The following is a 24469-nucleotide window of genomic DNA, read 5'->3' on the forward strand; positions in this document are numbered from 1 at the left end:
ATAGCCCCATGCCTTTGAGGCGAGTCTAGTCTACAACAAAGGATCATTCAAAACCATGGAATCCATTCCTTATTTATGGCCTAAATGTGCATTAATACTGTCCATACACACAGATGCATACAGACATACATCTTTACAAATACAACTCTGACATTTGAATACATTTAAAAATATATCTTAAAAAGATTTTATCCCTGAAAAAGATAAACAAGAAACTAAAAGAAAAAGATGAAGATGAATAGAATGGGATATGTTAAGTATATTGTCCACTGATTATTAATAATTGTAAGTAGAAGAGTCAAATTTATCCCTACTATTTTACACTCATCAGACATTTTGACTGCCTTAGCCAATTCAGTTAATTTCACAGTCAATACAGTAAATTCAATGGTTCACACATCACATGCGTTTTTATTGTTCAATAATTTAAGAATGAAATCATGACCGTGTTTATTTTTTGGTCAAAGCCTGTGGCCTTTTCTTTACTCAAAAACCAGAGGTGGACCAGGTTCTCTGTAAAAGATGACCATGGCGCATCTTCTTTATTGGAGATGCACTCTCATAAAATTTTAAAGTTTTTTCAAGCTTCCAGCTTCTTATGTCATCTGAACATCACAACACAGAAGATTCATTTCAAACATTGGGGGTGGTTGGGAATACCATTCAGTAACAGATACTCCTTGTATTCATTGCGCATGATTTTCTGCAGGTCTTTGTCCTAGTAAACACTGTATCATTTTACAGAACACCAAAGGAAAACTATCAGTTTGAATTGGCCTTCATTTTTTCCTTGGATGAAGTCAACAGGGACCCTGATCTTTTACCAAATATGTCTTTCCATTTTGAAATTATTTCAAGTTCGTGTAAGATTGTGCCACAATTACACAGGTGCCTTGAACATTCTACCAACTTACATGATATTACTCCTAATTATAACTGTATAAAATTGAAGTCATGTATAGTTGTGGTTACAGGACCAAACTGGGTAGTATCTTCTATATTTGCGAAAGTCATGGACAGCAACATTCCTCCGCAGGTGAGATTTTGTGTGGTTGTGGGTTTGCAAGAAACCCTGTCTCCATTGGTTCCATTCTAAGGTACTAAGAAAAGTGTGAGGAGACCAGCCTACACTTATTTCAAAGTGTGTAGTCCATGGTTACTATTCAGAGACTTTAGGGGACTTCTGTATTTACATTTTAAAGTTTAGATGAGAGAAAAATGTAACAGAAAGAGGGTGTTTTAGAACTCTTGGCAGAAAAGTGTGTTGAACAAGTCCTTAAGAGTGCATGCTACCTCATGCTGCTCCATTTCCTAGATCCTTCAGCTTACCTTTGGACCCTTCCATCCTATCCTGAGTGATCGTGACCAATTTCCTTTTCTGTATCAAATGGCCCCTGAGGACACATCTCTACCCATGGCCATGGTCTCCCTCATATTTTACTTCAGCTGGAACTGGATTGGGCTGACCATCTCAGACAATGATCAGGGTATCCAATTTTTCTCATATTTGAGAACAGAGATGGAAAAATGTATACTCTGCTTTGCCTTTGTAAACATGATTCCTCTCAACATTCATTTGTACAAGTTAAGAGCTGAAGTGTATTATAACCAAATCTTGACGTCATCATCAAATGTTGTTATCATTTATGGTGAAACAGATAGTACTCTATCTGTCAGCTTTAGAATGTGGACATCTCGAGGTTTACAGAGAATCTGGGTCACCACCTCACAGTTCGATGTCACTACAAGTAAGAGTGACTCCTTGCCCGAATGGTTCCATGGGACTCTGGCATTTGCACACCACCATGCTGAGATTTCTGGTTTTAAAAATTTTATCCAGTCAAAGAACCCTCTCAAATACTCAGATGAATACCTGGCAGGGCTGGAATGGATGAACTTTAATTGTGGAGTCTCGGCTTCTATGTGTAAGACACTGAGGAACTGCTCATCCAACAGCTCATTGGAATGGCTGATTGCACAGAAATTCGACATGGCTTTTAGTGATGACAGCTATGACATATACAATGCTGTGTATACTATGGCCCATGTCTACCATGAGGCACTTCTTCAGCCAATGGGCAATCAGGAAGAACACCGGTCTAACTGTTTGAAGGTGATATTTCTATTTGATGATACTCCTTGTTTTCTATATCAGTCTTTATTAGAGTCTCAGCTGTCCCATTCTAGTGGGTTAGGATATATTTCCCCAAATAGAAAGATTTTTGAACATTTTTCCTCTTGAAGAAGTAAATTTAGAGGTTGGGAAAATCTCAGATGCAAAAGTTGTGGGGTGGGAGACACAATTTTTCAATGATAATCAGTGATTCTGTTATAGAGCACCTGACTATCTTCACCCCTGTTGTAATTCTGGAAACATAGGAGTCTTCTTCATTAATCATCTCCATGATAAAAAGATGAGCTTTTGTTCCTTAATTGTCAGATATGTGGTAATCATTGTAGGGGATCATTTGCACAGGTGTTCTAAACTGATTCTGCCCCAACTCTGGGTTCTGGAAAACTCACGTGTGTGTGAATGGACGGTTCTTATAGTGTATGGGTGGATGATTGTGGGTTTCTGTGTGCCTCTGGGTATGTTGTTTGGATGTTAAATATGTGTTTCTAGCTATCTGCACATCTCCCTGTCTGTATAAGTAAGAATAAATTGGTCTTGTGTCAATGTCTTTCTCTATGGGTGTGTTTCTGTGTGTCTCTCCCTATGTGTATTTATTAGTGCATGTGTCTACAAGTGTCCATGTGTGTGATTTGTCTGTTTTTGTGGTTGTGCTTACACTTATGCATTTTTGTTTTACTGGGTATGGGCGTGTTTTGGTGAATGTGTTGTACATATGTATATCTGTGTTTCTGTTCCTCTGTATGTGTATCTGTCTGTCTTTGCATTTGAGGATAAATTTGTCTCTGTCAATGTCTCTCTCAATGACTGTTTATATCTCTGTATGTCTCCTTGTGCATATTCATGCATAAGTTTGTGAACATGTGTGTGGGCCTGTGTATGTTTTTGTTGGTTTCTCTTTCTCTGTGTGTGAGTGCATAAGTCTGTCTCTGTGTTTCTGTATATTCATATCCTTTCTTGGGTTCAGGTGTATGTATGTGTAAACAGTATGTGCCTGTATTATGTATGTGTTTATATATGAATATGAGTCTTTTTGTATGTGTTTATGAATATTTAATACTTACCATTGGTGTCTTCATGTTTGTCTGTGCTTATGTTTGGTATTTCCCCTGAAAAAAATAAAATTCTAGGACCATTATTATATTTCCATTTATCTACTTGCTCTCAAGGGGGTTTCTCACATGGGCACATTCAATGAAGTTGCATTTAAGATGAAATAAGAATATATTTTCTGACTTCAAGGAAGGGCACACTCACTAAAGAATGCTGCCTGTCTTTCAGCTGAACTCCTTACTTAGGAAGACGCACTTCACTAATCCAGTTGGGGACACAGTGAATATGAACCAGAAAGAAAAACTGCAGCCAGAGTATGACATTTTCCAGATTTGGAATTTCCCAAACGGTCTTGGACTGAAGGTGAAGATAGGAATGTTTAGCCCACATTTTCCACATGGTCAACAGCTCCAAATATCTGAAGACATTCTAGAGTGGGCCACAGGAAGCAGACAGGTAGGTCTGACCTGATGTGCTGATTTACATTACACAGCAGTAACACTGTCACGTCGGTCCACTTGTGTTTCCATGTAACTTAGTAACAGTAGGTTGTCACATCAGGAGCCGTTTTCGAGCCTTCTGTAATATGTTTCTTCTTTTCAGTTTTTTGACGTGACATTGTATGAATGGTTCCAGGATTCATACATGCATACTGTGATTTTTATCATGCCAGAACATGTTTCTAGCTTTTATTATAAATTGAAAACTGGTGGTTACCACTATTTAATCTTATTTCCTGCAATTGAGAAATATTCTGTTGGTCCCATTCTGAACACTACACAGTGATTTTTCCCTTTCTGCTGCACTTCTGACACAGATGCTGAAAGACTGTGGCCTGCTGTAAGGGAGGAGAAAATAAACATATGCAAATCATTCATTTTTATTATACAATTTGCTTTAAGCATTTTTGCTGACAGGTTTTAAATTGCCAATATATTGACATAACATTTTTTGACCCATTTAGAAACCTTATGAATTGTAACCTTGTTTTTTCTTATTCTTTTCTGTTGGTACGAGTGTTTTTCAGCATGTTTCTGTACTGGAATGTGTGGTGCATATGCATGTCAGAACAATGATTCAGATTTCCAGGAAACTGGAGACAACTTGGTTCCACACAGGGTGAACTACAAATGAATCTTGCATCTGTTCATGAAGAGCAATTATTATTGACAGCTGAGCCATTTCTCTAACCCTGAAGCTTATATTGTAAAAGAAATTTCTCACTAGAGGAACATTTCTTGATTCCATGAATTCTTTCATAGTTCACCTAAAACAAACAAGCGTGTTTCTAGTTTCCTTTTATCTTTGGGTGAAGGCATTGGTAGTAAAGAAATTTGCTTTTGAAAATTTATAAATGATATATTACACTATGGGTTTTATGTATGTTATCGATAAGAATTCTCATGGAGGTTATTTAAAGGTCTCTAATTCAAACTTCCAAACTACAAAGTGGTTGGAATTTTAAAGGAGTTGACTTCAAGAAAGACTTCAAGCTTCTTCTGAAGTTATATCTCAGGTAACCCAGGTGGTTTGAAATCTACAGTTAATATCCTTTCTCAGAGTGATGAGGAGTCATTCTCAGGGAAAAGGACATTTGATCTGAAGGTTTAACTACTGAACTACATGTCCATTCAGAGAACAGCAATGAAATTTCACATGTGCTGTAAGCAACCCTCAGTTGAGCATTATGAAAGCATCCACTGGAGCAATAGAGAAGATTATGAACAAATCAACTAGATATGCAAATTTTAATGCACATACAAGTGAAGAAAAATATGAAGACATCCAAACATTAAAACTCCAAACATTAGAGTCAGAGGTTTAAACAAGAGTGTGTTCAGTAATGTACCGAACAAAGAATTCAAAGCTGACATTAAAAACCAAACCACCTCCAGAACAATGCAATGAGTTCACAAAAACTTGAGCACAATACGGAACTGTGTAAGTGTGTGACAGATACATACCAAGAGGCATAAAATAGTCAAAAAATTCAAACTAAAATATGTAAAGAAAATACAAATTAAATCCCCTAAAAAATCAGAGAAACTATCACTAACAGAATAGTACAAGATGAAGACAGGGTGGCAAGTCTTGAAGACCAGGCTAAAAATAGAGATCTGAAACGATGATGAAGATAAAAAGAAGAAAAAGTAAAAGATGTGTGAGACCAAGAGGATAAAATTCAAGACTTCAATTTTTAAACTCTATCCAGAAGAGAAGAAGGACACACCATAAGCATCAACAGTATATCCAATAAAATGTTAAAGTGATTTTCCAGAATACAGTGGGACATGTGGCTATCTAGAAATAGGAGGCATTTAAATACCAAACACATAATATTAGAAGAGAACCTTTGTCTGACATGTTTTACTTTTAATTCAAAATATACAGGACAAAGAAAAGAAGTTGAAGACTTCAGGAAAGAAGTCCATTTCATAGAATTTCCCCACATGGATTATAGTAGATTCCTTCATGATCTCTCTTAAAATAGGACAGTATCAGTGATACAGTTGAAGCAGTTAGATTCATAACTGCCAACCCCAGTTACTATACTCAACAAAGTTATCTTTTATAAATGAAGGAGACTGTGATGGCTCTTCCTGGGTAATGAGTTGACAATATTTAGAATTTAATGAAACCCAAATATGCAGAGCAAAACTGAAAGGGATTTTTGCTTATTGTGAAGTGGGATGATCCACTTCTTATCCATCCATATGTTTGAGATAGGAAAAAACACCTTACAAAGAGCAGTGGTGGTGTATGCCTTTAATCACAGAACTCTTGAGACAGAGGCTGGGGAATCGCTGAGTTGGAAGACAACCTGGTCTACACAGTGAGTTCCAGGACAGCCAGGGTAATTATAAAACTTGTTGATAAAAGCAAAACAAAAAATAAAGAAAAAAAGAAGTAAGAGAAACAGACAGGAAGGCCAGCAGGTTAAAAAAGACACAGACAGAGAAAGAGAGAGAGAGAGAAAGAGACAGAGATTGAGAAATAGAAGACTTTCTATTAATTGAGATGTTTTAAGTGTGGAAAGGCATGTCTTTTATCTGGATTTTAAGTTGGGAAGACACAACTTTAACCAGATCATTTCATCTTAGAAAATCCACCTCTTATCTGGGATACACCCTTTGCTGGAAACACATATAAGGACACAGAAAGAGAAAACCTTTGCTCTTGGTGTGCTTGTTCTTAAGGTCATTATTTCACTGGCATTAAGGCTATTTCTTTGGGATTCCAGTGTATAATGGAGATCAGCTGAGAAATTCAGCCTCATGGACAGAGAATTGTTGGATTCTTGAACTTTCCATTCATATTCAGGAATCATGGCTTTGCTAGATCACAAGACATTCTAATAAATTACATATGTATATACATAGAGGAGAGAACCAGATAAAGAAAGAAAAACAGAGATAGTTTTGTTGTGTAAGATTTTTACTCCTAAGAATCCTAACTAATACAGAGACAGAACAAAATTCAATGATGAAAATAAATTATAGGAATTCAAATCCATTCTAACACTATTATGGAAGACACCTGACAAACTCTTACAACTGGAAAAATAAGATAAATACAAGTGGTCAAAATATATAATGACAGGGCTAGAACACCAGACGATAAACAACTATCAAAAGTATCAAATATTGGAAAACAACAATGAGCAATAATAATTAGCAAATAATTCTCAATAACAATTTAATGTTAATTTTCGCATTCTCTAGTCAAAATACACAAACATCAAGATTGGCTGTAAAACCAGTAGTCATTTTTGCTTCCAAAATTAAACTTCACTTACAAACATGAAGAGACTACTTCTATAAAAATGGGGGGGGGAGAATTTTGAGGAAATGTAACATAATAAAGAAAATTAGAGACTAAACATTTTGATGGACATGAATGTAAAAATTATCAACTAAACCTGAGTAAGAAAACTCAGCAACATGCCTTTCCATCTCTCTCCCAAAGAGGCAGCTTCTGTCTCTCTTCTGCCCACTTCTTCCACCCTCTCTGCCTCTCTCTCTCCTCTTTCCCCCCTTTTCCTTTTCCCTTCCATAACCCACTAAATAAATATTCAACATCAATCTGCATAAAAAACAACCAAACAAAACATAAAAACATAACATCAACAGCACAAGAGAAATATCTGCACCTCTGGTAAAGATGACTGCATTCCAGAGAAGCAAGTTTGGTTCAACATATGGAGATCAGTTAAGTAAATGTGGCACATAAATAGACTCATGGATAGAACTAGAGGATCATCCAAATATGTGCAGAAGGTATGCATAACAATTTCAACATTCATTCGGAGTTAAAATTAAAAAAACACACAAAAGAAAGATCACATCTTGACTAAATCAAGTTTTTTTTAATTAATTAATATTTTCCAGCCTGATCACTTTTAAAATGTTTTCTATGGTAAACCATTCGACAACATTGTCCTACCTGAAGAGACACTCAAGAATTTCCATTAAAATCCTAAGTGAGGCCAGTTGTATGTTGAGGTACATATCTTAATCCAAACTCTTGGGAGGCAGAGACACTCAAAGTCCTGTATTTTATGGCAAGTCTGGCCTACATAGCAAGTCCAAGCCAGCTAGAGTTGCATATAGTGACCACACCTCAAAATACATGGGCAAAAAGTGGACAGTGGACAGGTATATACATGCTCTCCACTCTTATTCAAAATAGTCCTTAATAACTTAAGAAGTATAAAAGGAAATTGCAACCATAAAAATCAGAAAAGAAGGGAAGAAATATGTCCACTGGTAGCATACATGTTTAACCCCAGCATTAAGGAAGCAGACGAGGCATATCCTTGTGGGATCTAAGTCAGCCTAGTCTATAGAAGGAGTGAGGGAGGTCTACCACCAGTACACTGTGAAACCCGCTTTCAAGGAGGCAGAAAACAAAGGAAGATTTGTTCCTAACCAAATTGTGGAGAATATGAAAGAGCCTGTGCATAGGAGACACTGCAGTTTCAAGACTGAAGTCAGCACTGAACAGAACATGCAATGTGAGCCTGCAATATTAGTAGTTTTCCAAAGCCATTTATACCCCTATCACTACTTTTGATGATATAAATATATTTTATTTTAAACGTTAAGAAATCTTTCAATTAACCTTAAGTTATTTAACTTTTATCCAGGTTCTTCAGCATCTGCAGCCTTTGTCAAGCACTTTATTCTGAGGAAACACTCAGTGCACATCAGCTCAGTGCACATCAGCTCAGCACTTCATCACTAGAAATGCACCAGGATCTGCATACTTATCTGTCTTTTTACACTCTGTCATGCTTTGCAGGGCTGTATTAGTGAGGTTCATGTGTGCTATCTCAGATTTGAGGAGTATTTCCCTGTTTTAGATTTCTCCATTAGTCCTAGCTTACAATGCTATTGCTGTGATTACACAGACCATAAGCAAAGTGAGAAGGGGAGGTTGGTTTGACTCACGGGTTATTGTTGAGGGAAGACAAGGCAGGAATCTGAAGACTGCAACTAAAGTACAGATCCTGAAGGAACATTGCTTACTGGCTTCTTCTGCTTGATTTCTCATACAACCTGCCTAGGGGACAGCACTGCCCACATCAAATGTTGCTGGGCACTCCTACACCAAATACCAATGAATAAAATGTTTTGCAGTTATGATAACAGGTTAATCCAATGGAAAAAAATTTTGGTTAAGGTTCCCTCTAACTTTTTAATGTACTTTGTGTTAACTTGCAAAAATTAAGTAGAAAAAAAAACTGTTTGCATGCTCTGTCATGTTTATTTGTCCAGAGTAAACAACTCATTCTTCTTCCTAAATTTCCAGCAATGTGACGCTATCAATTTTATATTGATAGAGGTGGGTCTTCTATCTATCTGTTCTTTTCATTGGTTAATGAATAAAGAAACTGCTTGGCCTGATAGGTCAGAACATATGTGGGTGGAGTAGACAGAATAGAATGCTGGGAAGAAGGGAAGTGAATCAGATGCTATAGCTCTCCTCTCCAGGATGGACGCAGGTTAAGATCCTTCCTGGTAAGCCACATCATGGTGCTACACAGATTATTAGAAATGGGTTAATCAAGATGTGAGAATTAGCCAGTAAGAGGCTAGAGTTAATGGGCCAAGCAGTGTGTAAAAGAATACAGTTTCCGTGTAATTATTTCAGGGCATAAGCTAGCCAGGCGGCCAGGAGCCGGGGTGGCAGGAACGCAGCCCGCCGCTCCTATTACATTATATTAAATTGTTTCTACACCTTTACATAAATTGGCATTCTATAATATGCTAAGTGAAATATGGTCACTCTTTGGTGTATATAAAATAAACTTATTGATATTTTATTGAGGTAATTTAAAGTAGTTATGGACTGAGTAGGCAAGAGTCCTGATATCAGCATGTGTCTAATTTTCCTCAGATGCCGCCCTCTGTGTGCAGTGCTGATTGTGGTCCTGGATTCAGAAAGTTCAGGCAGGAGGGAATGGCAGCCTGCTGTTTTGATTGCAGTCCTTGCCCAGAAAATGAAATTTCTAATGACACAAGTGAGTATTTGTTGCCAAGATAAACCCTTCACATTGATCATCCTCTCTAACATACACAAGGATGATCAAAGGGTCTAAAATCTGCTGTACAGATCGAATATATCACATTCCTAAGTTAGATTTGTTGGAATGTGATCAACATCAATGTCCCTTTAAGTCACACTGTTTGCTATGACATACATCTTTGACTCACTGAAAATTTTTGTATATGTTAGCTTCTCATATGAACAGTTTTGATCATCAAACTGCAGTGTGAGAGAATTCTAAATAAGGTCTTTTCTAGTGATTGTTTAATGTAACTGCATGTGTGTATGTGTCCCTACAGACATTTATATTCACCATGAACTTATAAGAATAAATGAGGATCAGAATAGGGCATCAGATCCACTGAACTCTGATGTGGGAGGTCCTTCTAACAGACTCTCATTACAGAACTCTGTTATGTGGGTGTTAGGAACCAATTGTAAGTTCTCTGTATGGTTAATGAAAACAGAAATAATTACTTGTGCAGTTAAATCAGAAACAGTTAAATATGAGACAGAAGACTTTATACAATATTCAGAGACCCTCTTTTCAAAGGATTAATATGATTTGAACTCTAGGGAAATATTGATAGGTACTGACACATTATATAGAACATAGGAGGAATCTTGCATTCAATATTTTTATGTACAGCATCCACTTAATAAAGTCACAAATATAATATTAAAAGTTTTCTATGAATGTGACTTAGTCACAATTATCACAATGGTGTTGTCACCTACACATTCTTATTAGTAAAATGATTATTTCTTTATGGTTGGCTATATACAGATTCCAGACATATTGTTTTTCTCTATTAGTTTTTACTTCATGTAATAAAATAAATGTCTTTAAAGCATATTAATGGTCAATAGTATGGCAAAGTAATTAATTCCCTTGCTACTACAGCTAATAATGAGTTCATCCACAGCACCCATGTAATAAATAGAGGTAACGAACTCCTAGAAATTGTCTTCTGACTGTTGGGGGAGGCTGCATGTTCATCCCAACTGCCAAGACTCAAAATAATCACACAGAAACTGTATTCATTAAATCAATGCTTGGCCTATTATGTTTAGTTTCTTGTTGGCTGTCTCTGATATATTAATTTAACCCATTTCTATTAATATGTATATTGTCACATGGCTGTTGCTTACTGGATAAAGTTTTCAAGCATCTGTCCCTGGCAGCAGCTCCATCACTTCTCTCTCCTTCTACCTCCTTTCTCCCAGCATTCTGCCTCATTTTCCCTGCCTACCTCTATTCCCTAAGCAGGCCTAAATAGTTCTTCATTCATTATCCAATAAAAGCAACACATAAACAGAAGGACCTCTCACACCATCTGACCTCTATGCACTCACACATACAACATACACCAAAGTAATGAACAGCATCTAATGAAATGGCTTTAAATGGAAAAATTTATAAGAATAAAAGGCATTGACTGTACTATCACTCTTACTTAAAAGTTTTTCTGTTATTGTCCTCATGGTTCTAAATCTGTATCTATTTCCCACTTGAGTACACTCTGCATATGTATCTCACAGAAAAGAAAGATGGAAAGAGCTTGTCCACAAATTGATGGCATCAAGATGTAGGGCTTATCATTGCTAAATATGTAGAGAGGATTCTACCCTCAGTGATAGAGTTACTGCTCCTTTTCTACATTTGTTTTCATTGCTACTTGTTTGCTAGTTTGTTTTAAGTAAGCTCATAGGATTGTGGGTGTTTTTGCATTTATTTATTTCATACACCAACAAGAGTTTCTCCTTCCTCCTCTCTTTTCAATCCCTTCTTTCCCCCATATCCACTCCTGTCTCCATTCAGAAAGAATAAGGCCTTCCATGGGAGCCAACAAAGCATGGTATGCCAAGTTAAGGCAGGACTAAGCTCCCACGTTTGCATGCATGTTGGATAATCCATCCCACCACAGGGAATATATTCCAAAAGGCTAGTTCATGTGCCATGAGTAAATCCTGGTTCCACTGCTAGGAATCCCATAAACAGACAGACAATCCTACACAACTGTTGGACACATGCAGAAGGCCTAAAGAGTCTTATATCAGTTCCCTAGGTGTTGGTACAGATTCTATGAGCTCTCTTGAGCTCAGGTCAGCTATTTCTGTGGGTTTCCCTGTCATGATCTTCACTCTCCCCTGTTGACTGGGGTTTCTGTTTTGCCCAGTTCCCTATGTCATTAATTCCCATCACAGAAGTCATTATTATTTATAAACTGATTGGCCCTAAGAGTATCTTAGGCTCTTCTTATTAACTAATTCTTATAACTTATATTAACCCATTATTCTGTCTATGTTAGCCATGTGGCTTAGTGCCTTTTTTTGGCAAGACAGTCACATCTTTCTTGCTCTGCAACTAGGCCACAATTCCAGACTGAGACTTCTTTCTTCCCTGAATTCTCATTGCCATGTCTCAACTTTCTGCACCCCACCTATACTTCCTGCCTGGCTACTGGCCAATCAGCGTTTATTTAAAATATAATTGACAGGGTACAGATCATTGTCCCACAGCACTCCCCTTACTCATATAATCCCTCCTCCCTATCTTCACCTGGTCTCTGTACACTGCCATCTTTCTTACTGACAGTGTCCTTTACTTACAGAAACTTTTCTGTTTTCAGAGGTTCCACTTATTAATTGTTGATCTCAATGTTTGTGCTGCTAGTGTTATATTCAGGAAGTGGTCCCCTGTGCCCATGTGTTCAAAGCTACTTCCCACTTTCCTTTCTATCAGCTTCAGTACAATTGGATTTATATAGAGGTCTTTGATAGACTTGGACTTTGAGTTTTGTTCAGGGCAATAGATATGTATTCTTCTACTTGTCGGTGCAAGTTTTGCCAGTATTACTTTTTGATGATGCTTTCTCTTTTGTTGATGTTGTATGATTTTGGCTTCTTTGTCAAAAATCAGGTGTTTATAGGTATATGGATTTATGTCAGGGTCTTTCATTGAATTCCATTTATCCCTGTTTCTGTTTTTATGCCAAACCAAACTGCTATTACTATAGGTCTATAGTAGATCTTTAAATCAGGGATGGTAATACCTCCAGAAATGCCTTTACAGGATTATTTCAGCTGTACCGGGTTTTCGCTTTTCCATATGAAGTTGAGTATTGTTCTTTCAAGATCTGTAAAGAATTTTGTTGAGATTTTGATGAAGATAAATTGAGTCTATAGATGGCTATTGATAAGACTTCAATTTTTACTATATTAATCCTACCAATCCACGAACATGGGAGATCTTCTATTTTTCTGATGTCTTATCCAACATCTTCTTTCAAAGACTTAAAATTCTTATCATACAAATCATTCATTTTTTTAGAGATACCCCAAGATACTTTACAATATTTGTGTCTATTGTAAAGAGTGTTGCTTCTCTGGTTTATTTCTCTGCCATTTATCATTTGTATAAATGAAGACTACTAATCTCTTTGAGTTAATCTTCTATCCAGCCACATTACTTAAGGTCTTATCAGATGTAGGAGTTCCATGATATCATTTTTGTGGTCACTTATATATACTATTGTATCATAATACAATAGTTATTATGTTAACTGCAAAAATTTGACTTCTTCTGTTCCAATTTGTATCTCTTTGATCTCTTTTTTTGTTGATTTTTTGAGACACGGTTTCTTGTGGCTTTGGAGCCTTTCTTGGAACTAGCTCTTGTTGAGCAGGCTGGCCTTGAACTGACAGAGATCTGTGTGCTTCTGCCTCCCGAGTCCTTGGATTAAAAGAATGTGCCACCACTGCCCAGCTCCCTTTGATCTCTTTTTGTTGTCTTATTGCTCTAGATAGAACAAGTATTATATTGAAGAGATGCAGAAAGACTGGACAGAATTGTTTTGTTTCCTTTTTTAGTGAAATTACTTTGAGTTTTTCTTTATTTAATTTACTGTTGACTTCTAGCTTGCTTTTATTGCCTTTATCATGTTTAGGTATGTTCCTTGTATCCCAGACTGCTTGGAATAATTCTCTTGTACCCTGTAAAGATTTGTCACTTGTACTGATGTACTAAAACACTAATTGACCAGTAGTCAAGCAGGCAGGAAGTGTAGGTAGGGTGACCAGACTAGGAGAATTCTGGGAATACGGAAGGCTCAGTTTGCAGTCACCAGTCAGATACAGAGGAAGGAAGATGAGAATGCCCCCACTGAGTAAGGTACTCAGAAGCATGGGTAAACATAGATAAGTATTATGGGTTAATTTAAGTTTTAAGAGCTAGTTGATAGTAAACATAAGCTAATACACCATCAGTTTATAATTAATATAAGACTCTGTGTATATTTGGAATGAATGGCTGTGAGACTGGGCAGGAAGAAACTTCTGTCTACACCTGATCTCTCCAGATCCGTTATCATGAAGGGATGTTGGAATTCATCAAAAACTTTTCTGGAATCTAATGTGATGATCATGTGGGTGTTTTCTTCAAGTCTGTTTCTATGGTGGATTACATTGACAGATTTCAACAAATGAAAATCTATGAACCAACCCCGCATCTCTGGGATGAAACTTACTTAGTCATAGTGGATGATTTCTTTTATGCGTTCTTAGATTCATTTCACCAGTAATTTATTGAGAATTTTTGCAGCAATGTTCATGAAGGTGTTCAATCTCTAATTCTATTTCTTTGTTGAATCTTTTTCTGGCTTGGCTATCAGGGTAACTGTGGCCTAATAAAAATTCACATATTCCTTCTGTTTCAATTGTTCAGAACAAGTTGAGGAGTATTGGTTGTTTCAGTCAAAGAGAAGCTTGTTCATCTTGCAGCCTGGCTAGTTTAAACCTGAAATAACCATACAGAAAGTGTATTAATTAAATCACTGCCTGGCCCATTAGCTCTAGTTTCTTAATGGTGTGGGAGGTCCTTCTGTCCATTTGCAGCTACTGGTATTATCTCTTCTGTGAAATTCTGATAGAATTCTGCAATGAAGCCATATGGCTGTGCTGTGGTTTTTTGTTGTCGTTGTTGTTGTTGGGAGATTTTTAATGACTGTTTCTATTTCTTTATGATATTGGTTTAATTTTGGTGTTGCATGTGTTCTTTTTTCTTTTTAATTGAAAAAAAAATTTTCCGCTTCCTCCCCGCCTCCCATTTCTCTCCCCCTCCTCCCGCCCCTCTCCCCCTCCCCCCACTCCTCTTCTCCTCCCTCTCCAGTCACAAGATCAGTCAGGGTTCCCTGCCCTGTGGAAAGTCCAAGGTCCTCCCCCCTCCATCCAGGTCTAGGAAGGTGAACATCCAAACTGTCTAGGCTCTCACAAAGCCAGAACATGAAGTAGGATCAAAACCCCGTGCCAATGTCCTTGGCCTCTCGTAAGCTCTCATTGTCCGCCATGTTCAGAGAGTCCGGTTTTATCCCATGCTTTTTCAGTCACAGTCCGCTGGCCTTTGTGAGCTCCCAATAGGTCGGCCGCACTGTCTCAGTGGGTGGGTGCACCCCTCGTGGTCCTGACTTCCTTGTTCATGTGGGACCTCCTGAAACTGAGAAGCTTCTGTAAAGCAAAGGACACTGTCATTAAGACAAAAAGGCAGCCTACTGACTGGGAGAAGATCTTCACCAATCCCGCAACTGACAAAGGTCTGATCTCCAAAATATATAAAGAATTCAAGAAACTAGACGTTAAAATGATAATTAACCCAATTAAAAAATGGGGCACTGAACTGAACAGAGAATTCTCAACAGAAGAATTTCAAATGGCCAAAAGATACTTAAGGTCATGCTCAACCTCCTTAGCGATCAGAGAAATGCAAATCAAAACAACTTTGAGATTTCATCTTACACCTGTCAGAATGGCTAAAATCAAAAACACCAAGGATAGCCTTTCCTGAAGAGGTTGTGGAGAAAGGGGTACCCTCATCCATTGCTGGTGGGACCGCAAACTTGTGCAACCACTTTGGAAATCAGTGTGGCGGTTTCTCAGAAAAATTGGGATCAACCTACCCCTGGACCCAGCAACACCACTCTTGGGAATATACCCAAGAGATGCCCTATCATATGACAAAAGCATTTGTTCAACTATGTTCATAGCAGCATTATTTGTAATAGCCAGAACCTGGAAGCAACCTAGATGTCCTTCAGTGGAAGAATGGATGAAGAAAGTATAGAATATATACACATTAGAGTACTACTCTGAAGTAAAAAACAATGACTTCTCGAATTTTGCATGCAAATGGATGGAAATAGAAAATACTATCCTGAGTGAGGTAACCCAGACCCAAAAAGAAGATCATGGGATGTACTCACTCATAATTGGTTTCTAGCCATGGATAGGGGGCCAATGAGTGTATAATTTGTGATCCTAAAGAAGCTAAACAAGAGGGCAAACCCAAGGAAAAACATATAGTTATCCTCCTGGCTATCGGAAATAGACAAAATTGCCAGGCAAAAAATTGGAATCTTGCGGGTGGGGTGGGATGGGGGTAAGGGAAGATGGAGAGGGAGAAGTGTGAGGGAGAGAATGGGGGGAACTTGGGGAAACGGGACGATTGGGGATATAGGAAGGTTGGATAGGGGTGCAGGGAAACTCATATCTTAGTTAAGGGAACCACCTAAGGGTTGGCAATAGACTTGAACTTGGAGTGGCTACCAGATACCCAGGGCAATGTCCCCAGTTAGTTCCTTGGGCACCTGAGGATAGGGAACCTGAAATGAACCTATCCTATAGCCATACTGATGAATATCTTGCATATCACCATAGAACCTTCATCTAGCGATGGATGGAGATAGAGACAGAGACCCACACTGGACCACCAGACTGAGCTCCCAAGGTCCTAATGAGGAGCAGAAGGAGGAGAACATGTACAACGAAGTCAGGACCACGAGGGGTGCACCCACCCACTGAGACAGTGGGGCCGATCTATTGGGAGCTCACCAAGGCCAGCTGGGCTGTGACTGAAAAAGCATGGGATAAAACCGGACTCTCTGAACATGGCTGACAATGAGAGCTGACGAGAGGCCAAGAACAATGGCACGGGTTTTTTTTTTTTATCCTTTTTTACTTAAAATTTCCAACTGCTCCCCGTTTCCCATTTCCCTCCCCCTCCTCCCACATATTGCCCCCTCCCCCCGCTCCCCTCCCCCTATCCCCACTCCACTTCTCCTCCCCCTAGTCCACTCCCCCTCCCTCTCGATACTGAAGAGCAGTCCAAATTCCCTGCTCTACAGGAAGACCAAGGTCCTCCCACTTCTATCTAGGTCCAGGAATGTGAGCATCCAAACAGGCTACGCTCCCACAAAGCCAGTTCATGTATTAGGATCGAAACCTAGTGCCATTGTCCTTGGCTTCTCATCAGCCTTCATTGTCTGCCTTGTTCAGAGAGTCCAGTTTCAACCCATGCTTATTCAGTCCCAGTCCAGCTGGCCTTGGAGAGCTCCCAATAGATCAGTTCCACTGTCACAGTGGGTGGGTGCACGCCTCATGGTCCTGATTTCCTTGCTCATGTTCTCCCTCCTTCTGCTCCTCATTTGGACCTTAAGAGCTCAGACGGTTGATCCAAATTGGGTCTCTGTCTCTCTCTCGATCCATCGCCAGATGAAAGTTCCTGTGCCATTCTCCTTGGCCTCTCGTCAGCTCTCATTGTCCACCACATTCAAGGGTCCGGTTTTATCCCATGTTTTTTTCAGTAGCAGTCCAGCTGGCCTTGGTGAGCTCCCAATAGATCGGCCCCCCTGTCTCAGTGGTTGGGTGCACCCCTCATGGTCCTGACTTCCTTGTTCATGTTCTCTCTCCTTCTGCTCCTCATTATAACCTTGGGAGCTCAGTCCAGTGCTCCAGTGTGGGTCTCTGTCTCTATCTCCATCCATCGCTAGATGAAGGTTCTATGGTGATATGCAAGATATTCATCAGTATGATTATAGGATAGGTTCATTTCAGGTTCCCTATCCTCAGGTGCCCCAATGAACTAACTGGGGACATTGCCCTGGGCTTCTGGTAGCCATTCCAGGTTCAAGTCTCTTGCCAACCCTTAGGTGGCTCCCTTAACTAAGGTATGAGTTTCCCTGCTCCCCCATCCAACCTTCCTTTACCCCCAATCACCCCGATTCCCCCAGTTCCCCTCATCCTCTCCTTCACACTTTTCTCTCCCCATCTCCCCTCATCCCCATCCCACCCCACCCCTCAAGATTCCCATTTTTTGCCCATCAATCTTGCAGCTCATGGAACCTTCTCAAAAATCGACCACATACTCGGTAACAAAGCAAACATCCACAGTTACAAAAAAATATTAATAACCACCTGTATCTTATCAGATCACCATGGATTAAAGCTAGAATTCAGCAACAATGCTACCCCCAGAAAGCCTACAAACTCATGGAAAATGAATAGTCAACTACTGAACCATACCTGGATTAAGGAAGAAATAAAGAAAGAAATTAAAGTCTTCCTTGAAGACAATGAAAATAAAGAAACAACATACTCAAACCTATGGGACACTATGAAAGCAGTCCTGAGAGGAAAGTTCATAGCACTAACTGCCCACTTAAAGAAAACAGAGAAAGCACACATTGGAGACTTAACAGCCCACCTGAAAGCTCTAGAAAAAAAAGAAGCAGACTCACCTAGAAGGGGTAGAAGACTGGAAATAATCAAACTGAGGGTTGAAATCAACAAAATAGAGACACAGAAAACAATTGAAAGAATCAATAAATCAAAAAGCTGGTTCCTGGAGAAAATCAACAAGATTGATAAACCCCTATCCAAACTAATCAAACGGCAGAGAGAGAATTTGCAAATTAATAAGATCAGAAATGAAAAGGGAGACATAACCACAGACACAGAGGAAATTCAGAGAATCATTAGATCTTACTACAAAAGCCTGTATGTGGCACGGGGTTTTGATCCTAATTCAGGTTCTGGCTTTGTGGGAGCCTAGACAGTTTGGATGTTCACCTTCCTAGATCTGGATGGAGGGGGGAGGACCTTGGACTTTCCACAGGGCAGGGAACCCTGACTGCTCCTGGGACTGGAGAGGGAGGAGAAGAGGAGTGGGGGAGGGGAGAGGGGCCGGAGGAGGGGGAGGGAAATGGGAGGCGGGGAGGAGGCGGAAAATTCTTTTTCAATAAAAAATAAATAAATAAATAATAAAAAAATTGTAAAGTCAAGCTAGCAAAAATCCCTTGTGAGTGTCCTAATTAACCTCATAATCTAATTTAACCCTTCATCCTAAAATGGGGTAACCCTTTTATCTTTATAAATTGCCATTTTCCTACAGCTTATGGCTGTTTCTACTCTATCCAGAAGAAGTTTTGTCTTCCTGGCCCAAATATTGACTCCTAGTCTCCTTTGTTACTTCCCTTCTCCCTAATCCTCTATCTCCTGTCTTTGTACTAAAACTATCTGTGCTTCCTTTATAGCATGACAAATGGCATCATTAACACACATTTAATAGACATTGTAGTGATTTTTTGGTTTCATTCCACTAAAAGATAATAAATGAATATTGTGAAATGAAAGCATTGCTATGCAACAATATCTTTCAACTATATCCTCAGCACAAGTGTAGAGAATGCAGTGCCTTTTCAACACTCATAATTGAAAAGTCCTGTCAAGAAATGCTCAAGCTGCACTAATCATACGTTTTTGCCATCAGATGTGGATCAGTGTGTAAAGTGTCCAGAGGATCAGTATGCCAATGCAGAACACATCCATTGCATTGACAAAACTGTGAGCTTTCTGACCTATGAAGACCCCTTGGGGATGGCTCTGACCTTAGTGGCCTTGTGCTTCTCTGCATTCACATCTGTGGTTCTTGGGATCTTCGTGAAGCACCATGACACTCCACTTGTGAAGGCCAATAACCGGAATCTCAGCTACACCTTGCTTGTCTCACTCATCTTTTGTTTCCTGTGTCCCCTGTTCTTTATTGGCCATCCCAATGCAGCTACCTGCATGCTGCAGCAAATCACATTTGGAGTGATATTCACAGTAGCTATTTCCACTGTGTTGGCCAAAACAGTTACTGTCCTTCTGGCTTTCAAAGTCACAACCCCTGGAAGAAGGATAAGGTGTTACCTGATTTCTAGGGCACCCAACTTCATCATTGTCATCTGTACCCTCATCCAAATTATTCTTTGTGCAATTTGGCTGGGAGTTTCTCCTCCATCTATTGAAATTGATGCCAAGAGTGAACAAGGCCACATCATCATTGTATGTAGCAAGGGCTCAATGATTGCATTTCATTGTGTCTTAGGATACCATGGCTCCCTTGCATTAGGAAGCTTCATTGTGGCGTTCTTGGCCAGGAATCTCCCTGACACATTCAATGAAGCCAAGTTGTTGACATTCAGCATGCTGGTGTTCTGCAGTGTCTGGGTCACCTTTCTTCCTGCCTACCATAGCACCAAGGGCAAGGTCATGGTGGCTGTGGAGGTCTTCTCCATCTTGGCCTCTGGTGCAGGCTTGCTGGTGTGTATCTTTATCCCCAAGTGCTACATAATTTTGTTAAGACCAGAAAGAAATTCTCTTAAAAAGTTAAAGGAGAAAACATCTTCCTGAACTACCATTTCCTAAATTAAAAGTGAAAGCTGTAGTTTTGGGGGGGAAAAAACCTGTTATGATACAATGGAAGATGTGTCTATTAGCTAGTGACTTTTACTGTTTCTTCTAATGATGATGCCTAGAATTGACATACATACTACTTATCTGAACATAATCTCTTGGAATCTTCCATTAAACCACTTAATTAATAAGACCTAGCTATTGAATATTACTGTGTCATGGAAGACTGTTTTTTCCTCTAGTATACAATCAGATTTAAAATAAACTACAAGTCCTTCTATTGATGTCTGAGTGAATGTGTGTATTTTACAGCCAGTGAGTATTGAGACTAAAGACTCACATCCTCCATCCCTATACTTTTTCCCAAATTCACTATATCTCTATTACCCTTCAAAAAAGTATAGGACTCCAAGAAACAATCACTCTACAGGGATAAAATATACAGTGAGACAAGGCAAAAAAAGCCATTTTGTTAAGTGTTTCTGAGAAATTTGAGTTTTTCTTTTGAGAATATTCAGTTAGTTCGGGATCCATTTAAAATTACAATCTTTGATTTTTGATATATATTCTCTTGAGTATTCCATACATTTTGGATATTAGTCCTCTGTCAGATGTTGATTTGCTAAAAATATTTTCCCATTATTTAGGTTGCCTTAGAGGAGCTTTTCAGTTTGATGAAGCCCTATTTATGAATTGCTGGTCCTATTATGTACACTATTGATGTTTTCTTTCTAGAAATTCTTCTACCAGTCCAATGATTTTGAGACTCTTTCCCACTTTCTCTCCTACCATGTTCAGTCTATCTCTTTTTATATTGAAAAGTTTGATAAATTTGGACTTGAGTTTTGTACAGGATGATCAGTATGGATATATTTATTTTCTTCTATATGCAGACATCCAATTGGGACATCACTTTTTGTTGAAGATTCCATATTTTTTTCAAGTCTGCTTTTCTGACTTGTCAAAATAGGTGCCCATAGCTGTATAAATTTATATCTAGGATTTCAATTGAATTCCACTTGATTGATTTGTCTCTGTTTATACCAGTATCATACTGCCTGTAGCAGTATGGATTTATATCTAGGATTTCAATTCAATCCCACTGATTGACTTGTCTCTGTTTATGCCAATAACATGTTATTAATAGTGTAGGATTTTAGTACAACTTGAAATCAGGAATGCTGATACTTCTAGAAGTTCTTTTATCATTCATGATTATTTCAGCTATTCTGTTATTTGTTGTTTATCAATATGAAGCTGCTTCTTGTTTATTTAGGTAATATTATATCCTTCTGGAGTCTTTGATGGAGTTAAAGAATATATAGATAGTTATTGTTTTCCTTAGTTATGATAAAGGATAAAATAGATATAAATATTATAACTGTAATTCTTACTTGATGACTGTTTTGTTATATGTAGTTTTACTATGTTAAAGTTAAAGCCTTCTTTTTTGTTTAAACAGAAAAAGGGGAAATGATGGGGGAGAGTCTTCTGTTTTGTGTTAATTTCATTGGCTAAATAAAGAGACTGTCTTGTTCCTTTAATAGGACAGAAAATCAGGTAGGCGGAGTAGACAGAACAAAATGCTGGGAGAAAGAAGCTGAGTCAGACAGTCGCCGTGATTCTCCCACTCCAGACAGACTCAGGTTAAGATCTTTCCTGGTAAGCCAACACCTCACGGGGCTACACAGATTATTAAAAATGGGTTAATCAAGATGTGAGAGTTAACCAATAAGTTAACCCCATAGTGTCAGGCAGGAAAAGGTAATCCAGCATGTAGAAGAGATTATGAAAAGCCAGCTAAGCACCAGGAATAGGTCCTTTTCTCACTGTTAGAAGTTTTAATAAGAGGCCAAGATAGACGATATCACACACATGTATGCAGAGGGCCAAGGTCATACACATGCAGGCTCTGTAACTATTGGTATAGCATCCATCAGCCTCCTTGAACTCAGGGTAGCTATCTCTGTGGGTTTTTCCATCATGACTAACCTGGTTCAGCTAATCCATTCCCTTCTCCCTTTCTTCTGTAGGACTCTCAAGATCAATGCAGTGCTTGTCTGTGGACCTCTGCATCTGCTTCTATCAGTTACTGGATAGTGTCTCTGAAAGCAGTTAGGATAGTCTCTAATTACAGTAGATAGCCAGGTCATGCACAGTCTCTAGTATTTCTAGGAGTCTTATTAGGGGTCATTTTGTGGATTCTTAAAGGTTATCCTGGCACCAGAGTTTTCCCCAACTCCACAATGGTCCCTTCTATCAAGACATCTCTTTCCTTACTCCCATCCTCCAGGCTGCCTCTAACTTACCTCACACACCCAGTCCAATCAAACAACTCTCTCCACTTCCCATCCCTCCATCCCCTAACTTCCAGCCCCCAGTTTACCCAGGAGATCTTTTGGTTTTCTAGTCTCAGTGAAATTCATGGAACCCTCTTTGGGTTTCCTTTTCATTTAGACTCTCTGGTGCTGTCGATTGTAGGTTGGTTATCCTATTCCTTACTCCTAATAATCACCTATCAGTGTATCAGTGAGCAAATACCATGTTTGTCTCACTCAGAATGTTTTTTTCTAGTTCTACCCATTTGCCTACAAATCTAATTGAGGAAAACACAAACAAATGGGAAGGAAATTAAAGAGATTTAATTTCTGAGACCAACAAATATAAATTAAGCCAAAAATTAGAAAAGAACCCAAAGTGAAAGGTATCAGGAAGTCAAAACTTTAGCAACTTGAACAGGAACAACAGAGCTAAGATTACCATCAGAATGCATCCTTCCATCTCAATTATTCACAGGTATCCAAAGAAAAATGTTCAGCTTCATATTGATAAACAGCAAATAACAGAATAGCTGAAATAATCATGAACAATAAGAGAAATTTTTGGAAGTATCAGCATTCCTATTTCAAGTTGTACTAAAATCCTACACTATTAATAACATGTTATTAGCATAAACAGAGACAAGTCAATCAATGGGATTGAATTGAAATCCTAGATATAAATCCATACTGCTACAGGCACCTAGTTTTGACTAATCAGAAGAGCAGACTTGAAAAAACATGGCATCTTGAACAAATGGTGCTGCCTACGGATGTCTGCATATAGTAGAAAATAAATATATCCATACTGATCATCCTGCACAAAACTCAAGTCCAAATTCATCAAAGCTTTTAATATAAAAAGAGACACACTGAACCTGGTAGAATTGGGAAAGAGCCTCAAAATCATTGGATTGATAGAAAAATTTCTGGAAAGAACACCAGTAGTGTACTGAATAGGATCAATAATTAATAAATAGGACCTCATCAAACTGAAAAGCTCCTCTAAGGCAACCTAGATAATGAGAAGATGTGGGAGTCTCCTCTGTGTGCTGTGATTAGCATTAATGAATAAAGAATCTGCCTGATCAGTTGATAGGGCAGAACTTAGGTAAGATGTGGGAGGACAGAACTGAATGCTGGGAGGAAGAAAGGCAGAGTAAGAGAGAAATGCCATGGATTCTCCGAATGAGACAGATGCCAATAAGAACATTACTTGATAAGCTACTGCAACATAGCAATACACAAAATACAAGAAATGGGTTAAATTAATATAAGACTTAGCTAATAAGAAGCTAGAGCTAATTGGCCAAGCAGTGTTTTAGTGAATATGGTTTCTGTGTGATTATTTTGGAGTTAAGCTAGCTGGGTACCCAGAAAAAACAAGCAGCCCTCTCCCTACAACAGTGAGAAAATATTTTTACCATCTCCACATCTGACAGAGGTCAAATATCAAAAATATATGGAGAACTCAAGATCCTATAAATCAAAAACAAAGATTGCAATATTAAATGGGTCCTGAACTAAACAGAGAATTCTCAAAAGGGAAATTCAAATTGCTCAGAAACACTTAACAAGATTTTCTTTTTTCCTTGTCTCACTGTACATTTTTTTTCCTGTAGAGTGGTTGTTTCTTGGAGTCCTGTACTTTCTTGAAGGAAAATAGAGATATAATGAATTTGGGAGAAAGTATAAGGATGGATCATGAGAGTCTTTAGTCTCAACACTCACTGCGGTTAACGACACACATTCACTCAGACATCAATAGATGGACTTTTAGTTTATTTTAAATCTGATTGTATACTAAAGAAAAAAAAAGTCTTCTACAATGCAACAATGTCCAATAGGCAGGTCTTGTAAATTAAGTGGATGAATGGATGATTTCAAGAGATTATGTTCAGAAAAGTAG

At 38.5% G+C, this 24469-nt stretch overlaps 1 protein-coding gene across 1 annotated transcript; it reads left to right on the plus strand.

Annotated features, from left to right (window-relative positions):
- Positions 1 to 733: 733 nt before the first annotated feature.
- LOC130883344 (vomeronasal type-2 receptor 116-like) lies at positions 734 to 20239 on the plus strand. The gene is made up of 5 exons (XM_057783574.1): positions 734 to 1036; positions 1316 to 2113; positions 3413 to 3640; positions 9584 to 9707; positions 19335 to 20239. Exons 1-5 carry the CDS (start codon positions 830 to 832, stop codon positions 20237 to 20239), a joined length of 2262 nt encoding a protein of 753 aa, XP_057639557.1. The 5' UTR covers positions 734 to 829.
- Positions 20240 to 24469: the final 4230 nt, after the last annotated feature.

Source organism: Chionomys nivalis, chromosome 11, assembly GCF_950005125.1.
Source record: "Chionomys nivalis chromosome 11, mChiNiv1.1, whole genome shotgun sequence".
NCBI lineage: Eukaryota > Metazoa > Chordata > Mammalia > Rodentia > Cricetidae > Chionomys > Chionomys nivalis.